The 26498-nt window shown below is 43.7% G+C and overlaps 1 protein-coding gene across 1 annotated transcript in view; it reads right to left on the bottom strand.

The window, feature by feature from the left end:
- LOC111263946 (uncharacterized) overlaps positions 1–24906 on the bottom strand; it is a 59177-nt gene extending 34271 nt beyond the window's left edge. Inside the window, exon 1 of the mRNA XM_022839479.1 lies at positions 24002–24906. Coding sequence (XP_022695214.1) covers positions 24002–24057 — 56 coding nt within the window. The 5' untranslated portion in view covers positions 24058–24906. The remainder of the gene's footprint in view (positions 1–24001) is intronic.
- Between the last annotated feature and the right edge of the window lie 1592 nt (positions 24907–26498).

Raw genomic sequence — 26498 nt, 5'->3', positions numbered from 1 at the left:
TTTAAGTGACCATGAGATAAGAATTGTGGAAATGCTATTGGCCAGAGAGAACTAGACTTACTACGGAGTATCATGATCGTTTAAAGATACATTGTCTCGCCGGTACATTGCGTTTGATCATTTCAGGGAAAAACTAAAAAGGAGTTATTTTCCAATTACGATTTAGACTGAAAGATGAAATATTAGACCAGTGCTTTGTTGATCAACCCTTTATAGAGTATACATGTATATATGTAGTTCAGTATGTAATACGTTTTATTTTGCTGCAGTAGCATTGTGCAAAGAGACAGGACAAGATTAAAAAACTCAAGGCCGCTAGAACTGCTAAATCACCCGTAATGAGGCCTGCTGAAAGTTACCGCTTACAGATACAACGAAAGACAACTGCTCCGACCCGTTCGCCGAGCATGTGCGAGAGCTCATTTTCATACTTGGACATGCACACACGCAAACACATGGATTAAGCTGTTCGCTACAAGCATGAACAAGCAAAAATGATGGGCGAAAAAAAAAGTAAAGAAAACGGAAAATGATAAGATTCTGCTGCCGACATTTCTGTTGACAAAGGCATTAGTATTTGGGTGTAGAAGCAATGGCAGCTGTAGAGCGGGAATATCTAGTGGCGTCGGGAGCTGCCCCGAGCTCACGTGTGTTGGAGTGTCGTATTAAACGGAACGAGCCCGCATAGCTTTATAACGCAATTCTAGCTTGTAATGTTCAAAACAATCACACGTCCAGCGCCTTAAGCCCCTCGCCCCGCCAATTCCTTCGTTTTTCTTTCTCGCAACGATTTTAGTCCCTCCTTCCTCGTCTTCGCGACTAACGCCGCCATCTTGTTGTGCTCTGGGAAATAAAAAGAAGCCCTACCGTCGATGCTGCAATTGACTTATGTTGAGAAACATCGCCGACACAGCCGAAGCGATCCGGAACGAGCCAAACGGATTAACAGATCCGAATAAAGCAGGATACCGCAGTTTATGAGGTAGCTAAACCTGAGTTGACAACCGTGCCTAGAGCGATCATACCACCAGCTTCGAGCAAATTTCGACCCATCCGGCGATTTTCAAACAGCAGTCTACAGTCTCGGTGAAAATGTCTGTCCGACTGAGTTTGTCTCTCGATACAGATCCGTTTTTCCGCCAGGTTGTCCGGCATAATATACGTTTTGCAGTGGGAGAAGATAATAAATCGGGGAGATCTACGACGACAGTGTCGAGTGCGGCCACGTCAAACATAATATAGTATATAGAACGCATAGAAACAAAGGACCGCAGATTGTCTTTTCGTTCTGGCAGTGCTGTTCAAACAACAGCGGCGCGAACGGTAATATCGATGCCGCAGACGACGATTATGTGCGCGTTTGGGCGTGTTGCAAAGCTGCGGTGTCTTGAAAACGTTTATTGAACTTTTTCGTTAGATGGATGTGCTACTCTGTTTGCTTTTGTTCCATTCCGATGTCGGTCTCTGCATCTATTCCGTCTGATCGAGAGCAGATAGACGAAAGATCCGCGCCGTTGCGGAACAGGAAGCTCGAGCATAGTCGTTTTTTTGTGGCAAAGGCCCTCCAGAGCTAAAAGGAAAATTACGTCACGCTATTTACTTATCCTAACGACCCATGCTACACATACGCGCATATATGCAAAGATTCAACGTCTAAGATGTCTGGTTCTGTGGCGAGGGCGCGATTGCTGTTTTCGAGGTACGCGTGTTAGGACATTCCCGAAACAATGCAGGACGACAGAACTTAGCCTGTCTTTAATATACCTCAAATTAATCACATTTATTTTACTAATGTTTGTAATTAGATGAGTGCGCGCTCCGTCTCAATTAGGTTCAATAGTAATCTGGTTTTTTGATTTGCTTTGTTTTTACGCTTGTGAAATGTATTTCTTTAAGGCTGTTACTTGCGTAATTGCACCTCTGTGCGAAAAATACAAATCCTACGTATGAAATAGACGTCTAAAGCTCTTGGGTAGGACGCGTTCTTCTGCGAAGCTGATTATATAATTGAAGATTACATGTGCCACTGAAATATATTAATTCGAGGTAGTCGTTATACTGCGGTGCAGCACATCGATAGATGTTAAGGTTATTATTTTTATTAGTTTGCTGCGTCAGGAGACGATAATGGTAGGTTACCATAATTTTATATGAGTACGCTATCTGTGCTATTGATGTGTCAACGGCTCTTTGGTAAAAGCCATCCAAATGTGGATAGCATCTACTAGGAGATTGAGTGTCTGGACATGGCAGAACTGTGCATGGACCACTTTGTAGCTCGAAGCGATCGCGTGCTTAATTCCGAGATCTTCAATTATGTTTATATTATAACGTATATAATCGGAAATGGGGGCGTTGAAATCTGCTGAACTTAATCTCTCTCTGACTGTATTATGCTAGAACTAGGCGTGTATTCGACATTTATAGGAACCTGTATTCATGTTTATTATAACTCTCTCGCTTAAAGTTTGCCTTTAGTATTTTGTTTATTCAAAGGTCGTTTGTAATCGATGTTACTGTAACGCAAATAGATAGGAACTTTAGTGTACTCTAGGAAGTTATTTTTAACAGACAATTTAGAACATCCGAAAGATCTGCATAATTCAGATGATATTGAACAGACCATATAATCACGTTATTTCACCTAGGTTTGGGTCGCCCATGGTTGCAAAGGTTACTACCTGTGAACTCTCGATTTTGAGCCCTCGCTTATGTTTGGTAACGTTGAAGAAAATAGTTATTCAACTATGTTCACCTGCATGCCAATAAAAGCAATGGTTTAACTATATCATCGCGTAGAATTTATCAGGAGAAGTTCATACGAGACGAGCTAACTCTATAGCCCGAGCCGCGTCAACTTAACTTCTCATGAATATATGAACGTGCTTGCAGATTTCCGCGATATTTATTTTCCTATTTAGTAGCCCATATCTGTCTCGTTTAAACTCGACCTAATTCAGTTCTAGTGTTTCAGATTTCGACCTTGGTATTGATACAATTTGAGGCCTTAGCAGGCTTTCGATAAATACCCTCCTAAAGTGGGCAGAGGATTAAGACGTACCCTTGAGCCATTGCTCTTCTCAGAAAAAGGATTGACAGGATTTTGTGTTGACCTATTTCTATATGGGGAAATCTTAGTATTCATTATACGATACTAGATGCCAATCAACGATAAAGATCTTCTATGAACACAAAATATATTAAGCCTTGATATTTACCTATTTTGCATTTGCCTAGATATAAATATGATGTTGTGCTCATCAAAAAAACAGATCGTTTTTTTGATGCGCTCTTTTTTAAAGTCATTCAACTTATTTATGACAAGTTCATTAATTTGCCAGCTAAAGTCGCAAATAATTTTGACCTGTAGGTTAGCGCACTGGGCCCGTACTTTTGCCAGGTTTCAATGTAATCGAACAACTCAACTGTGACTTGCGCTTTTTTTTTACAGCGAGACGAATTTAGTCTATGACAAACTATTCAACTAAACTAAGCTGAATTAATTTTCAAGGAAAATGTATGCCTTTTCTACCTATTTGAGTTTATCGCCCGTACGTACCACATGGAGTATTATCAGCGAGTACACGAGCACATTCCAGCCTGTGTTCGAAGACCGGGAAAATTCAAAAGTATCACTGAATAGTGGCTCGAGTCTGTTGACGTCCGCTGAATTTGTCGGCTGCATTCAACAAGTTGCGGGCAGCGTCCTACTGGACCACTAAACGGAGTACTTAAAAAGGAAAGCCGATAGTAACTGCTTTGCTTCAAGAGAATCGCCATCTGAAAGATACTGAAGGTGCCCACCAGCGTTTGTTTTTGCGCAAAGTTACATAGCCGTATATTCTTTACTAGAACTGTCTTTGTCGCACTTTCATTTTTGCTCATAATCCGCCATTATATTGTCCTGTGCTCGCTGATGAACTCCTTCAATGCTCGATTCTGATCGAGCTATGCATCAGATTTCAGACCTAACAAACGAACGTCATTCACATACAGACCGCTCAATTGGGAAATGAACTGACCAGCTACCGCCTTTTTCGTTCTTTCTCATTCGTTCCTTTTCGTCCCTTCTGATTGCCTTTAGCATCACACTCAAAGTACTGAAGCCCGAAAATTGATCACTCCTCGAAGCAAGCGGTCAACGAACTCCCGCGTGTTTTTCTTCCCTCCTCTTCCGTTCCGCAATGAATGAGGTCACGCCTTGCGCTGTCGGCAGCCAAAACAGAGATTGTATAGACATTCGCATTGATAGTGAAGCTAGCAACAGCCATTGCTCTGCTTGAGCACTACCACGATCGTCATCACTATTACCGTTACTGCAGCTAGCAACAGTAACCGCAGGTTGCCACGTATTACCATTCCCGCGCTATGAAGCAATCGGAAACTGTGCGGCAGAGTCTACGTCAGCTCCACTCTTCGGGATAAGCTTCCGGCGAAGTGCCAGCCACCCGTAAGCATACGCTACTATCAAATTGGCAGCACGCAATCCAGCAACAGGAGCAGACGAGTAGATTTATCTCTAAGTCATCAGACGTATTATATTATTGATGCTGTGGGAGCTGCATGCTCACACTCCGGCCTCAAGCCGTGTCAGATCTTCCCGTTTCTTGTCTCGATTTCACGTCAGATCCCTACCTGTCAACAGAAGTCTGCCGTCCGGGGGAACTCGCAACGATAAGGGCGACAGCATGACAACCACTGGCGAAGAATAGCTGTCACCGGATGTGAGCAGTGCAATAGTGGCTTTTGATAGAAGCTGCCTGTCTTATTCAGCACATGCACTTTCAGCGACGCCATGTGAGAAGCCACGTGATGCTTCGACCTCTCACCTTTGCAACGACGACAAACAGGAGGCTAGGTGACTCGGCTCGCTAAGCAGAGCCTTGCCAAAAGGTTCTTTTTAAAAGGATGCATCTTCTATATCCGGAAGTAACGGCACCGCTCAGTTCTACCAGCTCAGGTTTTCAGATACCCTAGGACGTGTCCTTTTGAACGCGTTGGACAGCGTGCAGTGAGTTCATGCAACCGACCTCAATCGCATTTTCTTCATGCAGAGGTAACAGGAGTCTCGGGTGTTTTATTTCATCCGCCCTTGCCTTGCTTCAATTTCAGTAAGTACGCAGATATGTATAGCACATTATAGCGCGTTGAATAGCAACGGGGCAAGCTCCTCTATAATGTAGGGGCTTAGCCTGACTAGGTTCGCTCTGTCATAAAACTTGATCTGACAGAAATATGTTTATATATTTTTTGTTGAGCAGCTATTAGACGTTAAGGGCACATGCACCCGTGCTGTGGTGAAGCCTCAAATAGGTTTTCAAGCAAAGGACCGCAATGAAGGCCAGCTGAACATTGCGAGTCATCGGGAAAAAAGAAACGTACTCATAATACAACACATTATCACAAGGACGTGTGTTACATATGTGTCATACATAACCTCCATCGATGCTATTTTCATTACCGTTACTGGCGCGCGATCGAACATCATTGGAAGCCGTTCCCTTAACAAAATTTTTAATGGTTCCATATTCATTGGCTGGTTGCCACGCATATTTCTGTTAAAAAAAAAGTATATATGTATATATATATAGCCAAATACACTAAGGAATCGAATGAGTTTTGGCGGGCACGGGAGCTCCGAAATTTGCTATGCTCACAATATAGTGAAAGCTTCAAATGGAAATCGGTACTTCAATCGCTAGTTTCAAAATGGTTACATATGGTTCGTCACCACGATGTCAACACGTTCAGCTCTAGCCTGGTATATGTTATGGACGTTTTCTTCACAAATATGTTGAAGTACAATGATGGTTATTTCATGTATGGCGTTCCTCCTCCTGGGCGTGACTCGACAGGTTATTATCAAATGGTCGAACGCCTGAGATATATCGGCTCTTTTTAAGTTTTTGACTTTAATGACAAAACTTCGTTCACTGTCTTCTGTCGAAGCGCTCAATTGCGACTGAAGGAAGACAAAGGTAGTCGACAAAGGGGGACTAATTCACCAAGTTTTGTGCACAGCTTCTAAGCCTTTGCTCTGAATACGACGGCATCAACAACCGTAGCAATTCGACTTCATATGACCTCCGTGCATACTGCTTATATACAACTGACTCTCGCGCTAATGGTGTACTTCAGTAGTAAGTGTGTCAGTCGCTAATTACGTAGGGCAAGTCCCTCCTTACCGCACCCTTGAGGCGAGCGGTCTTCCTTTAAGCAGCCACGCATCTCTTCTTCTTTGACTCACATTTAGAAACCTCTACAGAATATAGCAATCGGATCCCTTTCATGCTGTGTTCCTCCAAGTTAATTCAGTAAGTATCAGTTTTCTAGAATTTTTTTTTCGCCTCTCAGTCGCCTGAGTGTATTCCTTGTGCTCTCGGCTGACATTTATCTATTTATATTTATTTTTTACCTTTAATCAACATTTTGGACCTTACACACCTATACAAACATATACGAAGACGTTCAACGACATGGGGAATACGACTACAAACTTGGCTGAACCATCGTGTAGACCCTCTACATAGACTGTAATATTTATTTATATACTAACATGCATAGTCGAGCACTGTGCATGTAATACTTAGAGAGAAAGCAGTAGTGCATAAGATGAACCGCAACAACAAGGTACAAACCCGGACATCTGCCGCCGTTGCTGAAGCTGAAACACAACCGACCAACTCGAACCGAGTCGCCAGTCCGTGATGTTAAGTGAACCGCAAAAGTAACAATACGCTCAGTCCTTCCGCAAGGTACAGTGTACATCGCTTGACTTTACACTTTTCTCATAATAACAGAAACAGCGGCAGCGGGGGGCAGACACTGGGGCAACAGAAGTAGCTGCATCCATCACTGGACTCTACCACTTGCAAGATGACCCCTCATTTCCGTATCCTTCAACCAAGCGAAAATCCTTTTTCACACGCTTACCCCTCGTCATGTCGGAAGCAGTTGTTTCGTGTCAAGCTCTATGGCTACAGCCATGACCAGCACCGGTTAACCGGCCTAGATTTCACATCAGTTTTTACTGAAAAGGTTGAAGAGATCCAAAAGCCCGACGTGAATCCTTGCGGTCAAGCAAATGCGTCGAGTGTCTCCGCTCCGCTTTGTTTCTGCTGGACTCACTGGTCTCACTTAGTAGATCATCTTTCGTGCACCACGATTTCACTACTATTCCTGCAAAAATTATGGGAAGTTGGAGAATTATTACTCTCGAATAATGATGTTACGGTGCAGATAAACCATGTTCTTACTGTGACCATCTCCCTTTAGGCTCTCCGATTTGCTATTCGCTGAAATGGGTTTTCTGCAACTAAGTGTTTTCGGTGAAACTTTTCTCATAGATGAACGACACCAGCTGCTTACAGAACATACCTTTTTTCAGCGAAAAAAAGGATAAATTAGCAGTTGCAGAACACAATCAAATATATCACTTCTCTATCTTTGTCCTTCTATTGTATATTACGGTATCTAATGAACATAAGCGTTCAGGACCACTCCGCTAATATACCAAACAATCTAGAAAGTTCTTACTCCCATGTAATATAACCTGTTTCCCCTTTTAGTGAGGTGCTGCCTATGGCCTAACATCTGTTAACTTGTCTATATTGGCATTACTTCGCTTCAAGGCGCTTGTACTTAAGTCTAAGCTGATCTTAATGAAGGTTAGCTGAATCCAATCGTTAAGAACAGCTAACGCGAGAATATTAACGCGGTTGACAGGCCAGTTTGGGATCTTGGGAAGATAAGCGTTTGGAGGACCAGACGCCGCCAGCGAAAAGCCAGTTTTGGGAAGAGTATAGGAAGAGGCAACAATTCAGGGACAACGCAAACAGCCAAGCCAGCCGAGATGGGCTGACCAAATTATTGGCACGCCTACTTCATTCTAAGCAGTGCGGGTCAGGACAAACCAACTCGTGATCGATCCAGCCGACTAACTTGCAAAAATGAAGGACCACATATAATTGCGTTTACTACGACATCGCCTTAGTTATAATTGAACTACAAGGGAGATAGTTTCATCAAAGTGGTAACCGGTCTAGTCTGTCTCACTTGGCGCAGGCAGAACTAGGACGCAAATAAAGATACCCTTTTCAGATTTGCTCGTCAGCTAAAGCGAAGGACACGTCAGTTAGTATACCAATACATCCGTCTACTCGGAACTACATATGTTGAAATGAAGTGTAATGCATAAATTTAACCGTGGCCTACCGCCATTAGAAGAGGTACGTCGGGGTACCGACCTTGCGTTGCCTTGCGACTGTCAATAAGAAAACCCGGTGATGAAGTTAATTTAACGTCCTTCATAATAGAATTCATCGTCGAAGTCAGTACAGCAATCACTTCTGGCCACAGTAGAGTTAGTATTGTCACACCTAGTACAAGGCACTGCACTAGGGTAAATCCATTAGAGGTCCATACGTGTATAGTTTGATATGTGATTAATATTAATATTAATGAATACAGAAGCGACAAACGGTTATTTCTGATAGTGTTGATGTGGCTTGATGTCAAAATCCTTGCAATTTTTTGCTGAGTAAAGATTAGTTTATGTTACGGACAGCTTTACTGGACAACGCCATGAAGACACGATAAAAAGAACGTGATATCCCAGGCCAACTCGAGAGTTGGTAAAAGGGGTACTATATAACCGATATTATAATTTTCCGTGAAATGTACTTATTAGTAGACCGAATCTTTCTGAACCAATTTCCGTAAGGCTCACTGTTTCACACTGTATAGGTTGTTGGACCGGGCTGGAATAACTCTAGTTTCAATTCAGGCCATGCTCAGCATTCCACAAGCTACAACCGAATCGTTCCGGCCAAATGATCACCTCAAAACCGGATTAAGAAATACATTATTAGAAATCACCATATCTGCTGCCTCTGGTAGCAACTGATAGATTTAGCAACTGGTAGATACTAATGGCGGCAAGATAGGTAGGTAGAACGATTAGTTATTGGAGCACTTGAATTGCTCATTTACCGATGGCGAATCAAAGAACTACACCTCCAAAATTGCGCTTCCTCTATTTATTATCCCTAGAGATCTCCTGCAAAGTCCTAGTAGTCGATTGGGGTAAGGGTAACGAAACACCTAAAATACAGAACTAGGCTCCCCATACACCAACCTCGAATGCGCTAAAGGTCAGTCAAGGCCTTATTCGGTATTTGTATCCGATGTTTCATCGACTTTGTATCTTCGTGTGCTTAACTGATATAGGCACTAGATTACGTTTACGATGTGTTTGCCTGCTCAGGAGAAGCATGTCGTATACTTCAGAGATCAGAACTCACAATTCAGAAGTAAACTGCCTTTCTTTGCGCTCCACATAAATAGTCGCCGCTAGGAAGCAGTGTTCAATGAAACGATGTAGGTCAGTCATTTGATGAAGCGCGCCTTATTAAAAACACAGGGAGTCCCTGCGTAAATCTGCAATTGCTTTCCATAACTCCAATTTCTAGACACTACTAATATGGCAACAACGATACGAACCGCAATAGACGTCCATTAGTTCCTATGTGCACCCAAATCAAGATTTGAAGCGTAACATATGTGTGTTTATTATTTACAAGCTAATACACATGAAATATATCAACTTTTCACATTATGATAATTATAACTTCAAAGAATAGTGCTAACAACATGTGAGCTAATGTTATCGCGATAAGGATGTATTCGTGTCGTTTTTTAGAGGGCCGCAATTGTTTACAAAAACTGATGGCTCTGGACCTTTCAGGAAGCAAGAAGTATGAACCTTCTAATTTTGTACCAGCGCTAGTGGCCTTAAAATCGAATGCGGAACAACCTCGTCGGAGACGTCGGCTACATAAGCTTTCAGTGTCGCCCGTATTTGTGTACAACTAATAAAAGTTCTTGTTACTATCTGTGCTTATATTTTCCACCATTTTAGCACTGGTGATACTGTGTGAATCATCTGTCTGTCATCATCTGTGAGACGCGAGATAGAAAACGACGACACCGACATGCCGCCGTTAGGGGATGCCAAAAGGCATATCATAGGTACTCCATAAAGGTTGTTGCAATGACATGACTAAAAAGGAACTTATTGACTTTATCGACCGTAGTAGACTATACATTAAAGCTCCAGAATGCGACGGTCAGCCTAACAGAAAGATTTTATTTGCAGAGACTACTAATCTAATCCTCGTTGCCCCGTATTATACGAGAAAACTGTACTTATAAATAGTAAATCTTTAGTAAATGTGCAAAGCAGGTTTGCCCCCCACCATTTCATATCATCACATCGCGAATAAACGTCAATGTTGAAGAAACCTGAGTTCAGAGAACAGGCAACATCATATATCTCAGAGCCGTCAGGCGCCGGCTGGCCTCACCCTTTTCGATTCATGAGTCAGCGTTGCTAGCATTGTTGATAAACAGTCTCCTTAATTGCTATACGCTTTATATACGCATACATTTATATATGGATATGCAATTGAATCTCCGCATTTTCCCTTGCCAGACAAAGCTAGACATATTATCTAGTGTGACGCATCATAAAGCTAAACAAAAACCGGCGAACCGCATAGGGCACATTATGATAAATTTGACTCACATTAGGAACAACACTTTTCCTCATAGTTAGTGTAAGACCCAATTCGTAGGTTCACTGAAATCAAATCAAGCAAATGATTACAGAGCTGCGGTGCAGAGTACGTAAATCACGAAAAAATTACGAAACGTACCTGTATGTATCGTTATCTAATGGTAATAGTGACAGCGACCGTCTTAAATTGGATTCCACGAGTCGCTATCCACTGTATTCGACATTGCAATAAAATTGCCACTGCCGATACGGCCATTCATAGCTCCACAGATATCATTATCTTACGTGATAGCCATAAAATGTCGTATATCACAATGGAGCCTTACGTTACACACGCACAACTACAAATTGCTGTTGTCCAAGGCATGACAGAACGTTGTTGAGAATGTATAATGGAAGTGAATACGCCCATAGCGCGTAGCTCGTGTCGTCGACTACCTGCAACTTCCGTAGGCCTAGGGAAAGACGAGTAGAGAAAAGGACCAAGCGCTGAATACCAACACGGCAACATCGCAACTGCTCTAGTCAACCAACTGACTAGAATGGGAATCCATGTAGTGTAGACTGCGCAGGCCTGCGCATGGATCAAATTCGATGTTAGGGACAGCACAACAATCTGGCCGCTTGATCCGGCTGCCGAGAGGAGAAGACTTTGAAATTCTCCAATCCACCGGAAATACGGAGACTAGGTCCATTTAGTCCGCAGCGGATTGGGCCTTCGAGCTTCGGCTTTTCCCCATCGCTGGTTATATCCGCTGGACGGTCTTGACTCGATAGTTGTTCTTTTATTTACACCGTAATTTTCTAGAATAGCCGCGTATGTTTGCGCCTAAATCCACTGCCAGTACGATCGTTGTCTCTCCTCCATCAGCCAGTCTCCACTGCTTCTCACGGAAACCCTATTTCTTGTGTACGCACATATATATCAAACATCCACTGTACATGCACACTGATGTCAGATATCAGCCAGTTAGGTGTGGCCACTGGCACAACTATTTTCCTTCGAAGAAGAGATTGTGATGACGGGCGAAAGCGAGAGCAGCTATCTACAGTTATTCTTTCGCCTTTAAGTATTGCTATATGGGCGCGGATGGCCGTGTATATACGAAGCAGAAAAAGAGATCTAGGCCTATAGCAATACGGTTTGCAAAAATGATGGCATGTGTGCAGATGTGTATGTATATGTATTAGGGTAACTCTATTTATTGTCGATCTGTCATTATAAAAATACGTGCATTGGTGTAGCTGTTATGTTCTCGCCGCTTACGTCATTGTGAATATATTTAGGTGTCTTTTTGAATGACGGTTTGAGTTTCCCTCAAGTTTCATTTATATTTATGTGTGTACGACTCTCCGTCATAGTCTCTGACGATTCTTATACCATATGTAATATTACTAGATATGTTATCTTTGTTGGATCTCACCACCGGAAACTTCCACTTCCGGACGAAGCATATCTATTTCTTACACCTTGGTCGTTATCTCGTTACAACAAACTGAGATGTCCAACCAGCGATAGATCGACGATTGAGATAATAAAAACAGTAATAATACTAGTTTACGTAGACCTGCGTAATCATCGTTATTTGGGGCAGACGTATGGCAACCTGAACAGCGGCAGGGATAGGAGGAACCTCAAACCATATCTGAACTGAAACAAAGTATGAACCAGCGAAGCGATAGAAAGAAACTATTAGGTAGCCTTTGGCCTATTTATCTCACACTGATGATTCGAATGAACCTCCGTTAGCATTCCGCCACAATATACATCGGGCTGAATTTGAGGCGCAAATGAGTATCTAGGATCAAGTTAGCCAACCTGCTCAGCCAGGTTATCTGTAAGCAGCTTGAATATGCATGACGTTTGGGTCGCCCTATCCACTTTCTGGGCAACGACAATAACTGCGTCATCGACTTGGCCTTCTTACCCGTTCACCTTGCTTGCCTCTTACTGTGTCCTACGACGGCCCATTAATTAACCCGTCGAAGTTGGTGAGGCAGAGGCGTATGGTCATGTTAAGCGGAATGTCTGAGCAAGCAGACCGCCAATAACCCGAATTGAATTAGGATAAAGAAACGCGATGGTGGATGCTGCTCTATTCCCGCAAAATCCGCAAACGACTTCCTTATAATCATGATCTCATTATTAACATCATCTCCTACCCCGGGGGCTCCTCTCTCAACCCTCCTTTTTCAACTTGTCTAAGTCGCGCGCAATGTTGTGACAAGCAGAATCCTATCTAGAGATAACAAGCGCATACACACATATACCGTGACACAGGCATATATAGTACAACAATAATACCTAACCCTTCGCGGCTAGTGGGGGCCGGCGGCGAAAGGCGAAGCCAGCCTAGACCCCTTTTCAAAGGATTCTACTAGATTTTCTTTCGCGAGCTTACAATTTGCACCCTCACCCTTTTCAAAGCTTTTACCTAGCACCTATCAGCCCTTTCTTCTAGCACTTGTGTGAAGGGCAAATAAGTACTTCAACAGTGCAATGTCGTTTGAGTAGCAATATTAGTGTATCGATAAGGAGAGGCGGGCGCCGAAGCGGTCCTATAGTTGTCCTGTTGTTTGCGTGGAAAGCAGCTGCGTGGCCCCAGGCTTTTAACGCCAGCTAGCTGTATGCTGTGTGAAGAGTGCTGCCAGCGCAATTACGTGCACAGTAAACGGGTGGGAATAGCATCAGCAACAGGTGCATAGTACGGCAAAATAAGCTGACGTCGCGGGCCGTTCGCACGTGCACTGGTGCTAATGGCACGGCCAGCTCACTGTGATAAGGCACCGACTGAAGTAGTATCTGCAATTGATCTCGTTGCGGTTAGGTCCATCGCACTGGCCATCCCACAGCAAGACGAAGTAGACAGTTTTGCTAAGTTGTTCAGACACGTGTAAGATGCAGATGGTAACTTGCTTGGAGCGAACCAGACGAGAGGTGCTTCCCTGCGCTGAAATATTGAATGGACGCTAATGGGTGTCACTAGAATCATCCGTTCCGCATCTAAGAGTTAGCAACCCCTATCGGTTAACGTCGAGCAACGAATCTAAAACCGGAGGCAAACTTCGCAAATAATACTTGCTTCCCTTACGTCATGTCAGATATTCTGATACACGTCTTATATAATAAAAGATATTTTGGTTAATCGAAACTCAACCATGCGGTTGGTATATCATTAGTGTATTCATTTGTTTTATACCTCATATTCGTCGTTGTTCCGCTGCCACTGTGGTCTACTGCTACCATTTAGTGCAAAGAAAAAGCCACCACATGGTAATCAGATGGTAAGCTTTTTCAAAACCTTTTTCCTTCTGAAAGCCTCTCGTCCATAAAGTTTATCTGTTTTTAGAGCCTTCACTTCTTCACAGCCATGGCAGCAACAACAGCGACAACATAAAGCGGGGCGGTTAAGATATCTACTATTAGGCCGTAGGCGTTACATACTTGGTAACTAGTTAAAGCTGACGTTGGTTATCCTTCCCTTAGGGAAAAAGGCAAAACAGGGCAAGTAATTAAATCTACGTCACATATACGCAGGCTTTTCATTTATATGTGTATATATACATGTACCTTGTCGTCAAGGGCTTCCGCAATGAAAAAGCATACCATTTGCTGCACACATTTTCGCTCCATAGGTAAAGTTCCACTAATAGTTATCATGGTAACCATCGCCACAATGCCAGGTCAAGGCATTTGTTTGTTCCTATTGTTGTAGACAGCTACGTTAGTTTTATAACTTCAAAAACAGAATAGCTTCGTCCGACAAGAATTGCGCGGTCATCAAATGCAATTAGTATAGAGAAAAGATGGCAAATATTAATACGATCGATGAGGCGGTCGAAGACTCGCATTTGCAGGGCATGGCCTCTTGGCCAAACCGAAGTCAATCGCTTATGATAAGCATATCCAAAAAAACTATATATAGTCTAGTATAACTAGACTAGATATATAGTCTAGTAAAACTATATATAGTCTAGTATAGTCATTTACGAAGACCACGAAGGCCCGCCACCCCCGCTGCTTTTTACTGTCGCATGTGATACAGGCTATGCTGTTTAGCACAGTTCAACTGGGGCCATGAGCGTACGTAAAATGGATGGACAGATAATACTGTTTTAGGGGAAAAGGCAAATAAAGTAAGATGTATTATCGTAAGCTGGTCGCTAGCTAAGTGCTGTAGAATACCACGCGATGTACTAGGGTTGAATAGTAAAAGTCCTGGTGACTGAAACCGCAATAGCAGCTTGCCACGAACAGTGACAGAGGACAAAGAAGCTACGGATAATACTTCCGCTCCACCTTCATTGGCGCATATGTAAGTGAATGAGCTTCCGAGACGCAACATGGAGGCCGCTGAGGGCACGCCAGACTTCGCGGTGTCAACATGACACCACATAGGCCTTCGCTTTCACGAGCAAATCTCAGAAAGGTATTCTTCAAAGCAATATCATAGTCACTTCAACGACGTACTTAGAAATGCCTTATACCTACACGTATGCAAGGCATTGGAAGCCTGTCGACCTTACGGCCATCGACCGACTACGGACCGCCCGCTTTGCTACACATCGGCTAATATACAGTTCTTCTTCGTAGTGGAAAAACTCTGGCCTGCAACAAGAATCGCCAGACAGGGGATGAGCCTAAAGCCGACACACAACAGAAACCCTGCCTTGAATGCACGTCTTTCCCTCTGGAATTCTCCATGAAATCGCTTGCCGTAGTCCACCTCAGGCCGTCTTGCTGAAGCCGCTTTTATGAGATCCGACCCATCCAATTCGGGTACCATTCCATTGTTCGACTCGGCGGGACCCGCCACCCGCTTATGTACACCCGGACTACTAAAGCAAGGCTTTCTTTACGCTCTGCGCACTTTGCCTACTCTGTCTCAGACCAATTTAGATGCACCAAGTCAACATCCGCGTGGCTCCCCTGTTCATTGCCTGCCCATTCTCTCAGGGCTACCCCCATTTACCCATCGTCTTCAGGCGCCGCGTCTATATACCCACTCGACTGTGAGTAGCACGCGTAAACGGGGTAGCTTTGGATGCCGACAAGGGTTCGTTCAGTCTTCAGTGGTTCTGTCGGTTGTCAATGGCCCTTGGCTGAGTGAATTGGGGATTTGCTATTCGAATGTGGCCGAGCAGGAGATCGGGGCATGCACGATGGGTTCAGTTTTGTTGGTTTAGTTCGCGCAAAAACCTGCAAACAGCATCATGGAACACAGAAGCACAGCAGGCTCACACGTAGTGCATATGTGTACGTTTGTATGTTTATGCTTCGTGGTGCGTCGTTTACACCAATACATGGGTGTGGTTTAATTAAGACAGTGGAAAAATTTAACGCCGTGTGTAATGTCTAACCTTCCTAAAAGTGATATATTACTGTACAATGTGTAACGTACCATTAGTAATAGTGCTACATGATTAATGGCCGTTTTCGGATACCTGTAAACCTCTTTAGGAAAGCACTGAGTGTATTTTGTCAGACTAGAAACGCACAGATTATTGCAATTTTCTTATAGTAAGTATTGCATGTGGGACTTGGCCTACCAGTGTACCTAAGCGGTCTTTTCTTTAGTATGTACTACTGGTGCCCATGTGTCTATTTAACAAGATCCTGGTCGTTCTATACGTAGCAATAGATATGCCATGAGAATGCAAGTACAATGGACAGATATGCTTCGTCAAGACAAACAAAAATGACTGGAGCATAAAGCGGCTGAAAACCACGACAGAATGTATGGACTCTGCAGCCACATAATAATGCCTAGCATTACAAAACATAGATCGACCTCTCATCGGTCTTGGTCATCTGGCGAGCGCTTGTGGACGCGCTGTCGGTCCATGCAACTATAGCTTGAATTGCGTACAGATGACATAGCTACTAACATCCCCTGCAGTTATTACTATTTCTATGCGCTGCTCTGCTTTATTGAAGACATGCTAGATCTTTAGGGAGGGCCGAATGTCCTCGGGAATCCTCAAAGCCCTACGCCGTCGGCGGGCGCGCTAAATACTTCTACAGTGCCCCCTGCTGTATTGGGGTATGTGTCGACTTGCTATAGACTTAGTTGCTGATGGGAATGGTGGAATAACGGTCATGGCAGGCAAACAACAATTACTGGATCGTGGCCAATCCGAGCCACGTCAGGCAGGTTAACAAAGCCTTGGTCTTGTTTGCCGTGTGCACGGGAGACCACCCATGGCGACACTAAGGCCTAGGTTGAAGCTAAAAGCCCTTGGTATGGGAAGGAGGATGGCCCTGATGGCATTTGCTGGAATGCATCCTGTTCGCCCTCGTGGCTTATTGAGAGAAGTGCCTCCCCCACGCTGCTTATAAGCCCTTTTTCTCAGACAGCTTCTTTAATATGTGTCTAGAGGGGGCCTTTATCCACCGCTCCTTTCTATCACCGAGTGCTGTTTATTCCACTAATGCTTACGGCCGACCTTAAGACCTCAGCTTAGGACTGTGTACCCCCTAGTTGTCGATTAGATGCTTCTGGCCCTCATACTATACATATACCTAACTCAACATATTTTTCAACAACAGCTACCAGGTAAAGTTGTAGCTTGCAGTCCGTTAGCTTTCCTACCTCTCAGATCATTTGGCAGCGCAGACGATGGCGGCGAATGGAGGAAGAACAGCTATAATTTTATTGGCCTATTTCTGTTACAAGACTTTTCCGAAGTATATAGCAGCTAGTCGCTAAATCTCGTAACAAAATCGTGTTCCGAAGGGTGCGATTAACCCTTGAGCAGACGTATGCAAATATAGAATGGTAGAAGCGTTATGTGTGGTAGATTGTAGACATTTTGTGCAGCGACGTTCTTAGCAGCTAAGTGGCAGAAAGTTTTTTTTCTCAGCAATGATTCCACGATGAACCTACGCTGGGACTACGGTTACGGCTGTGAAGCGACCAAGAGAGTGTGAACCTTTTTGTTGCTGCCCCACGCCTAATACTTAGCTTCTATGAACTTTAATACTCGACTACTTATGGTTCCTGTAAAGGTGGTAAGCCCCACATATTTGAGTAAGTTCCCAAACTATATTTCAATGTTTTTCTATTGTATAGAGGTCAATTGGACATGTTTCCCGACGCCTTTGTAAGCTGCTATCGCAATATATCCTTCGATACGGCGAAGTAACACCTGTAGAGAATACTAAGGGCTATAGTGTCCTTTTTTCATAAAATGTCTCGACGTAGTTTGCTACTTGCAGTTCTTCTAGTTTGCACCAATTCGTTTACGATGTAATTACCACCGAAATTTACCACCACATCAAAAATATATCTCTGCATGAATAATACAGTTATGCAGTAATGTTGTAATTGTTAGAACACTGACCTAACATGACGTGCGAAAACAGTGTTCTTTCGCCGGTCACCGACGAACGTGTTCAAACAGGGAATATTATTGCCGTCGTAGTAAAGCCTTAAAGATCTGTGAACGATTTTTATTCAGCACAACTCTTCTGCATATAGCAAGGCATCCCTTAGATAATTTTTCCTGTACGCGTCCGTCCTGTTCTTTCAGCCTTATAAGATCTTGTTAGCACACTAGGTAAACAAAAACTTCACCGTTGCCTTACCATAAGGACAGTTGCTTCCGAATTCTCTGGACGAATAACTATACATTCACCCTCATAACCTCACTGCCAGTGAGGGTAAGCCGACTACAACAGTTAGCTAGTGTATGGCTGCCCGGTGATTCGGCGTTACATGTCCTTGTCTTATACCAATAGCGCGGTAGTATCAAGTGTGGCCTAAGATGAGGTTAGACCCAGCAAATGCATAGTAATCACATCAGGTGTCGCTGGATGGCGTCAACAAGACAGCCAGGCGTTCTTATGTTTCACTAGAGGCTTCAACGTCTCCAGTCCTGCACGTTTTTCCAAAGATGATCATCGTATACTTCTATGAAGCTAGTAATCGTCTTAAGCATCACAAGAGGGGGTGAGGGTAAATTTTCCTAGGGAATCATAATCTTCGTGATCGCTAGTGCTGTGACAAGCGAAGGCTCGCTTCTCTCTGGCGACTGTAGAAGAACTAGTCTAAACAGCTGGTTCAGGACCGGTCTGTATGGATAAGCTGTCTGGGTCTGTGTGAATTCGCACGCGTCTAAGATCAGCGAGAAAGATACGGTACGCTATTGCACATTCAACGAAATGGGCTGACATCGCTTCCTTATACACTACTCCTGGTAAATATAGCTGGCGTAAAGCTATCTAACCCAGTGATTTGTTTTGACGAACATTGGAATTAAGCAGATAGCATTCCGACATAATTACAAGCGAAACAAAAAATCCTCCTCTATGGACCACTCGACAGCATTTGCGTTTGTTCAAAAAAATCTATGACCGTTTGACGTGTCCACGGAAACATGTCGGGTCTTCTCACGCCATTTATACTCTGAAGCAGTGCACCAAATAGGTAAGAAAGAAAGAATATATTTCAACGTCTTAATGTCCTGACACTGATAAAAGGATTTTTCATCGAGCCGACCGTCAGTTATTGCATCTGCTTCAAGATCTTCTTTTAAGCTTCTATTGTAATCTTGTTGAACGAGCTTTTTCTGCAACAATGTGACTCGAGTCGACATTTCACCCCCCCCCCCCCCGATACTGTAGCATTTGCCCTACTATTATGCTAAGTGTAAAGACCGTCAACAAGAAATTTTATCCCTTTAAAAACAGACACAAGAGCATCGTCGTTTTCGTCATCTCAGATCAGCTCAGGGCGAAAATCCGCAAGGTTGCTATTCAGGTTAGCCTTTTTCGCCAAACTCTGAGGCTCTATCCGGTATTTAGCTAGATACATATTAGACCGTTTACTAGGATCAATGGTTAAATTAAAAAATTTAATAAAGTTGCCGCTCGTGAAATACTATGAACGTACACCCCGCTACTCATATGCGACCAAACTTTACCAAATTTAAAAATATTGTGTTTTTTTTTTAAGGCGTTTGACTAGGCTTCCACTTTATATTGCTAGAACTTCTCGTTTTAGCACAACTATTCACGTCTTATAGAACATAACTATGCTTAAAATAACCTCTGCTTAGAGATCCATAATACGTTGCTTATGGGTCTCTGCGCAGAAATCGCTCAGTGTCGCCATATTTGAATAGACAAACGATCACAAATACAACCTAATTATATGGCCAACTGGTGGCGGATGTACTTTATTTTATCAATTTACGCCAGTCGAGTACATTCCTGACCAGAGCTAAGAATACGGCCTTGTTCAACAATCGTCACGACATACGGCAACCGTATAAATGATAGGCTTTGTCAGAGGGGGGCAACATATCCATCTGGAAAAAGTGGTGCAACAGTCCGTACGAGTCGTGCCCCACACGCCACCGCTCACAGCCAGAAAAAGGGGCAGATAAATGCGTTTATAAAATAACAACCAAAGAGCCTTCTTTATCTTCTCGGTCTTGCCCTTTCAAGGCGTTTGCTTCCTTTGTTTTCTTTGCACGTTTTGTCACGATTAAGTACATCGTCGTTGTATATAGGAGTCGTTGTAATAGTACTGTAGTAGAAGAATTTCAAGGCTAACAAATTACAGGGCACTGGTAAAACAGTCTACTATGAAAAAGCGATCGGCCCTAAGTTGACATAATCAAAATCCAAAGCAGTATTTTGTTTACAGAGACGATAGCAGATATTCGAGCGACATGTTTAATGAAAACTAAAATAGCCGTGGCCAACTCGACGGACCAGCTAACTACATGGTAACCGTTGTTTCGCTTAAGACTTCCGTGCGAGCGTCGAGTGTCCGAAGTCGAGTCATCGTTCCCTGATGCTGCCTCGACCTGTTAATTCGTAATTGAATATGCTGCCAAACCTAGAATATTTTGCGGGCTCACAGTAGATGCCGCCGGTCAGGTCCGTGAGACGGCTGAGTACTACGCATGAACCATGACGTGATACACGCCCCTACCGTCCAGTGTGTAACTGATGGCGTATGCACACCCCTATGTGTGTATCCTGCGTGTCTCTGCCAGCAGCCATCTCTCCTCGATTCTGGCGTCACGTAGACGGCTATCATACCAGTGTCAGCTTGTTCACCCGCCGGCATGGTCCATTGCTTTACGGTTATGTCGCTGTTTACGCCACATCAAGAGGCTGTGAATGTGATAGCGGTATCATCGACCACCAATTTAAGAGTTTGTAAGTTTTACGCGTCCCAGCCGTTACGCTAGCATAGACAGAATGGTGGTAGGCAAAGCTGCACTATGCTATGAAAGTTCCGTCGTCGGGTGGAAACAGCTGCTGCGATGTACATAGTACCAAAAGATAACATCGTAAGGGTGACAATGCTATTTGCAAGCACGCATAGTGAAGTTGGGATGGAAAGGGAACGTGGAACGAACAAAATGGAAGACACATTTTATTTTTGCGCCAGTAGTACCAGTGGTAGCTCATAGGGCAATTGTCGTGACAATTCGTTCATCATTGCCCATTTCGTAACAACAAGCTTACCGCGCTGATGTACTCGCATAGACACAAATAATGAACCCTTATTTCAATGTGGCCTTTATCACCAATTCCCTTCCAGCTATTTCGTCTGCCCATATGCTTTTTATGCTATGCACATTCTAGACAGCGTTAAGCTTGGTATGATCTTACGCTCGGCTGTGTTGCGTAAGCTCCGACGCATACTGCTACCTCGAACGAGTCCTATAAACCACGGGACTAGCCGAGCGAAGAGACATACCTAAAGAGAATAAGAGACACACGACAAAAACGGTTAGAGATAAAGAAGGAGACACAATTCTGGAGAAACGCTAGACTCGGGTCGGCAACTGTAGGACTCCAACTTTACCTACCGTCACCGACACCCGAGATTCGTGAACGTTGACTTGTCGAATGTACTCACAATAGAGGCCAGCTTCGTCCCACAACTAAAGCAAGGGGAAGCGTTTAACGAGAAACTCTATTTAGTTCAGCACCGGTGCACGCTTATAAGGAAGCGAGCGGTAAACCGCCCACGATCACTAAGGTCGATATTGCCCCGAACCTACTCTCAGGGCCGTGGTCGTTTAACGTGCCCAACATAAGTATGAAGTCGTTCAGTAGCTAACGGGAGATTGACAAGTGTAAATCGACGCAGATAATTATAGTAGTCCTAGTTCTCCAAACCACTTTTCCCTCTTCCTTTTTAGAAGCAATGCAGAGTTAGCCCTTGACTAGAAGGCAATGGAAAGGCTTCGATTTCACATACTTTTCCATATTCTCTCAATACTCTGTGTATTTTCTTTTCATTTCTGCTGGCTCGCCTCGAATCAAACTGTCCAAGAGAAACGGATTGTCCGGCCGGCGGCAGTAGTCAGCGTCTTCTACGGCTCACCACTTTAATTGCCACTGAAATATGTCCTATAGCGCTCCTATCCCCAATCACCCTTTCTGGGCCTTGCTCTCGATGATAACCACCAGGTCAACGTAGTCGCTTTTAGTTTTCCCCGACTTTCTCTTTCTGAGAGCTACGATGAAACTGGCAGTACGCGAATGAACGATTAGGGCAGAGACTGTTAAATGCCAAAATATTACGTTGTAGAAGGAAGAAGGCGACAGTTAGCAGCGAGTATTTACGAATGCTGCACAGTGCCACATGCTTCTCTCGGTTATAGCTATTCGATGACGCCATAGGCCTACCCGTAAACGCGCAGAAATCGGTTGGTAAAGACCGTAATGAAAGACCCATCGTAAGTAGGATATTTAAGGAATTGATAAGGCAGCTTTGGGATCGTGTGTCAGAAACCTCACCTTGGGTGACAGTAGGTAAAGGCCCTATTTATTTTTCATTATGTCTGTATTGCGTGTAATTGACATTTTAGGTTATTATTATTAAGCTTTACATTAAACTTTAAACAGTGTCCCTAGTACACAGAATTGGATGCGTGTATATATCTGCAAATACGTTTATGCATAATATGATAGACAAGCTGTAATGAATTGGTTCACAAGGTTCAATTTATAAGCATCCCACAGAAGGGGCGGATCAAGCAGGTCCAAATGATCGTTATCGTACCCAACGCATAGGCGTACACAATGTCGATATATATATATATATATCACAAGCCCCAACGAGAGTCTCACGGCTTGGATCCTCTTACTTAGGAGGGACGACTTCCTTTTCTTGATAAAGTCTTTCGAAATATTCCCGGTTCACCGCACATTAATCAGTATTAACCGTCAGTGACATGGCGAACTTTCTAAGCCACCCAATTTATGCCATTTAGGATTTTTTTTGTCTTTACCTCTTTCCCATCCTAAGTCCGCCCACTCCGTCTTACAAGAGACACCAAAGACGTGCCAATGGGAGAAGGCTGGCCAGAATTCGGGTCGAGAAAAGATACTTCTCCGTGTCTAGCCAAGGCATCTCTCCTTCCAGTTCGACGTTCGTGGTGTTACGTACGCTCTTCGAATTTCCTTGCGATTACGTCTGACATCCGGATTCCCATTTTCGAAAAAAAAAAACATCTAGTCGACCCCAAACCGATCATTACACGCTCTACGAGAAAAAAAAATCCAATTTAGATGAAGATATTTGATTCATCAGTATGTCTTCGCACCAAAGCACCACTCGTGGAATAGAATTTTTTATGCCTTTTTATTCATTTTTTTATTATTATGTATTCGGGCCACCGTTGGGGTTACATGTCGTTCGCCAAGACTCCAATGATCTTAAAGCAATTTGGATAACAAGCTAAGGTTCTAGTAACTTTACTAACGATTCTAAAGCATATCTAACATGTCGCAATAACGGTGGAAAAGCGGTTCGGTATAGCAAAACAGCAAGATTTGTCAGGACACTTTAATATGTCTCTGTATATTTAACGCGGCTTTAGCTTTAAAGCAGACAATTGTTAATGACTTGGTAACATCGGCACACGCTAAGGGCTACGGCCTTTCAGTTTGTTTACTTCAAGATGTACTTGTTGCGCTGGCTACCCGAGAAATATGTCGCGAGACTCGTTTTAAAAACGTTTTATTGGGTAACAATTTACCGCGCGATTGACAGTTCGTTCAACTCACACCTGATCATTAGAAAATAGATTCTGGAAGCATTTTTTTTACAATTTAATATCGAAATAACTGTTCCCATGGCGCATACGGATCAAAATTAGCGTCTGAGCTCGTCGAAGACGCGGCCGTCATCGTGAAACCCCTTGCCTCAAGTACAACTGCACATTAAATATAGGTTGTATTTGAACTGGCCTTCTGATTCTGAGCGGAACACACCGCCGCTGGTTATGGCGATTTTCTTATTTCAGTTTTCGCCTCCCACTTCTTAAGCGTTCTGCAGTTTAACAAATTTATTACATTTATTGACCCTTAATATGTAATAGTCTACAGGAGTCGGTACGTCATAATGTGGTATAATTCTACTGGATATATATTCGTTTCATAATACTCACTTGGCTTCTTTGCAGAGCCGTTCTCGGGCAAGCTTTAGGTCCCAGTGATGATGCATGTTGGTGATTGTGACAAAATTTCTATCCGGTCGCTTTGACCGATTAACTGAGACAGCCTAAAGCAGCCTGAATGTGTATGAACATGAGATCCACTCCTGTTGCCGTTAATCAAAGACCCCCCCCCCCCCAGTAGTGCCCTCGCACGTTTGCTGCTGGCTAGGGGGTAATCGGATTTCGACGTCGCTAATGTTACTGTTACCCTCACTTGTTTCTTTCTTCCTGTCACCTAAAATTGCAATAAAGTACCCCAGAGACACACAACACCACAAAAATTCCTATTTGTGAGGAAGAAGCTGTTTCTAAAGTTCTTGTTCCGACGGTTTCCTCTCTGTGTCCGTCTAGCGTTTTACACACCGAGTCACCGCTGACTGGCTGAGCTGCTACGACTATCAGTAATGCTAAGTTTCGTGGTACTACGAGATGTCTTACTTAAATTTTCAACAAAGACAACTACGGTCTACTGTAGGTGCATCCCGATAGCCTTCGAACTACGTCAGTCCCCACGTTCCAATGATGATTTGCACTGTCGCCAATGCAGCAACGCCGTAAATAGAACGTCGCAACACGTCACCGGTGTTGTGACGCTTGAGACTTGGCGATCCACGTTCCTCTTGTTCGCCACTCCGGCAGCAGAGATTTTTTGGTGCACGTTTGTATCACGCGTGTTCTTTATTCACCGTTTGGTCTTATTCGCGACAGTGAGGCATAGCAACAGCCATTAAAGTTTGACAACAATTCACTATGTAGTCGACAACAGGGTCAACAGGCACACTGTTGAACTAGAAGCGCATTGCGCACGAAGACACGCTGCGGCTACGGCTACGGCTTGCTACGATGGCTGGCTTGAAGCTCTGAGCCCCCTCCGAAGGTTTGGTCCGTAACAAGCAAAAAGCCTGCGATCTCTCCCCCCTAACCTCGCGCATGCGTATAGCGCTTTGGGCCGAGTGAGGGCTGCGCTCTGACGTCATCAGGTGCTCTCAAACCCAGCAGCAGCAGCACCTCAAAACCCAACCAGCGGGGCGGCAAACTATAGAGACTACGAAGAATAGGGGTAATTCACAAGATTACAAGATAGGATTGATAGACGGTGGGAGAAACAGAGACTAGACGCTGGTCGTTCAACGCTGCAACAAAATGTGCACCCGAGACATGAAAAAAAAAACTCTTGAAAACAGCGACAACTACGAAACGTGCGATGCTCTTTTAAAAAGGATGCTATCAGTCGGCAGGTCGATATCATGTACGTTGACGCTACTAGCCTTTTTCAATGGCCACCAATGACAGGTTAGGGGACAGGCAGGTTCGAAGTGCAAGACGGTAGTATGGTGTTATAAAACATGGCACGTTCAAACCGACTTAAATCAAAAATGGCTTGGAGACGATAGAGTAAACGGTGCATTGGCTTTTTAAGAAAGCCCTTTTAAACTTTCGACAGAAAGGGTGTAAGGTCATCTCCTAGTAGGCTTGTCTTCTGTAGGTCGTTACTAAATAAAACAAGGTGAATCCATGTTGATAGCGTACCTTCTATGATACATTTTTGAATTCTACATCTATTTTCAGTGGTTATAATTAGACTGTTATAAAAAAAGTAACAGATATTTGACTGAAGTAATTTCATTATATGTAATAAATCTACTTGCACTTTCGATGATCGCACCTTTAATATCATGTAGAGTTGCTCAATGAAAGCAAAATAGAAAGCTCCGCCTACGAGGAAAACCTTAAGTATGATTTATCGATCATGAAAGGATTATTTACAAGACGTAAGGATTAACCAAAGAACGTAATGTCCTCGTTTAATAAAGGTGACGCAGACAGAAGAATATGCTATCAATTAATGCTAAATTTCTCGTTGTATACACAGATTTGCAATATGTTTAGATTGAGCTACACATACATACCCACTAGGAACGAGTCGTTCAAGTGACGAGAATGCTCTTTGAGTAGATACTAAGTAGGACTCACTAGCGTCAGCTCAGTAGTTTACCAACTAGATAAGCACGAAATCACAGGTATTGAAGGCCGGTGTATTGCATAGGGCGTCCGCATACTTCTGTTTATCACGATAGGAAATGAATCTAAAGTCAGCCAACGATGCCGGTGATAGTGCCTGCAGATGCGGCATTCGCCATTTGTCAATAGAACGCCGAGATATTCCTTTTACTAGACCCTTTCACTGTAGTTTCCCTGCAGACGGGCTCACCGTGAAGTAACTCCCCTACTCACCCCTAAACCCACGGCGATCTCGTCGCATCCTCCGCCACTTTTAAGAGTCCGCCAAGGGCCACTGCGCTAACTCCACCCTGAAGAACGTCTCAGGATCCCTCACAGGCCTACTGGTCGTCCTTTCCACGTGGACCCCTGTGGACCTTAGCTATGGTTTCCGACAGGGACGGCCGGGGAAAGGTGGCGCCTAGCTCTGTTTGGCTTGGCACTCCTT

This window comes from Varroa jacobsoni, unplaced genomic scaffold (assembly GCF_002532875.2).
Source record: "Varroa jacobsoni isolate VJ856 unplaced genomic scaffold, vjacob_1.0 scaffold_802, whole genome shotgun sequence".
Classification (NCBI taxonomy): domain Eukaryota; kingdom Metazoa; phylum Arthropoda; class Arachnida; order Mesostigmata; family Varroidae; genus Varroa; species Varroa jacobsoni.
The sequence above is the reverse complement of the archived record's forward strand: the minus strand, read 5'-3'. Positions and strand labels throughout refer to the sequence as shown.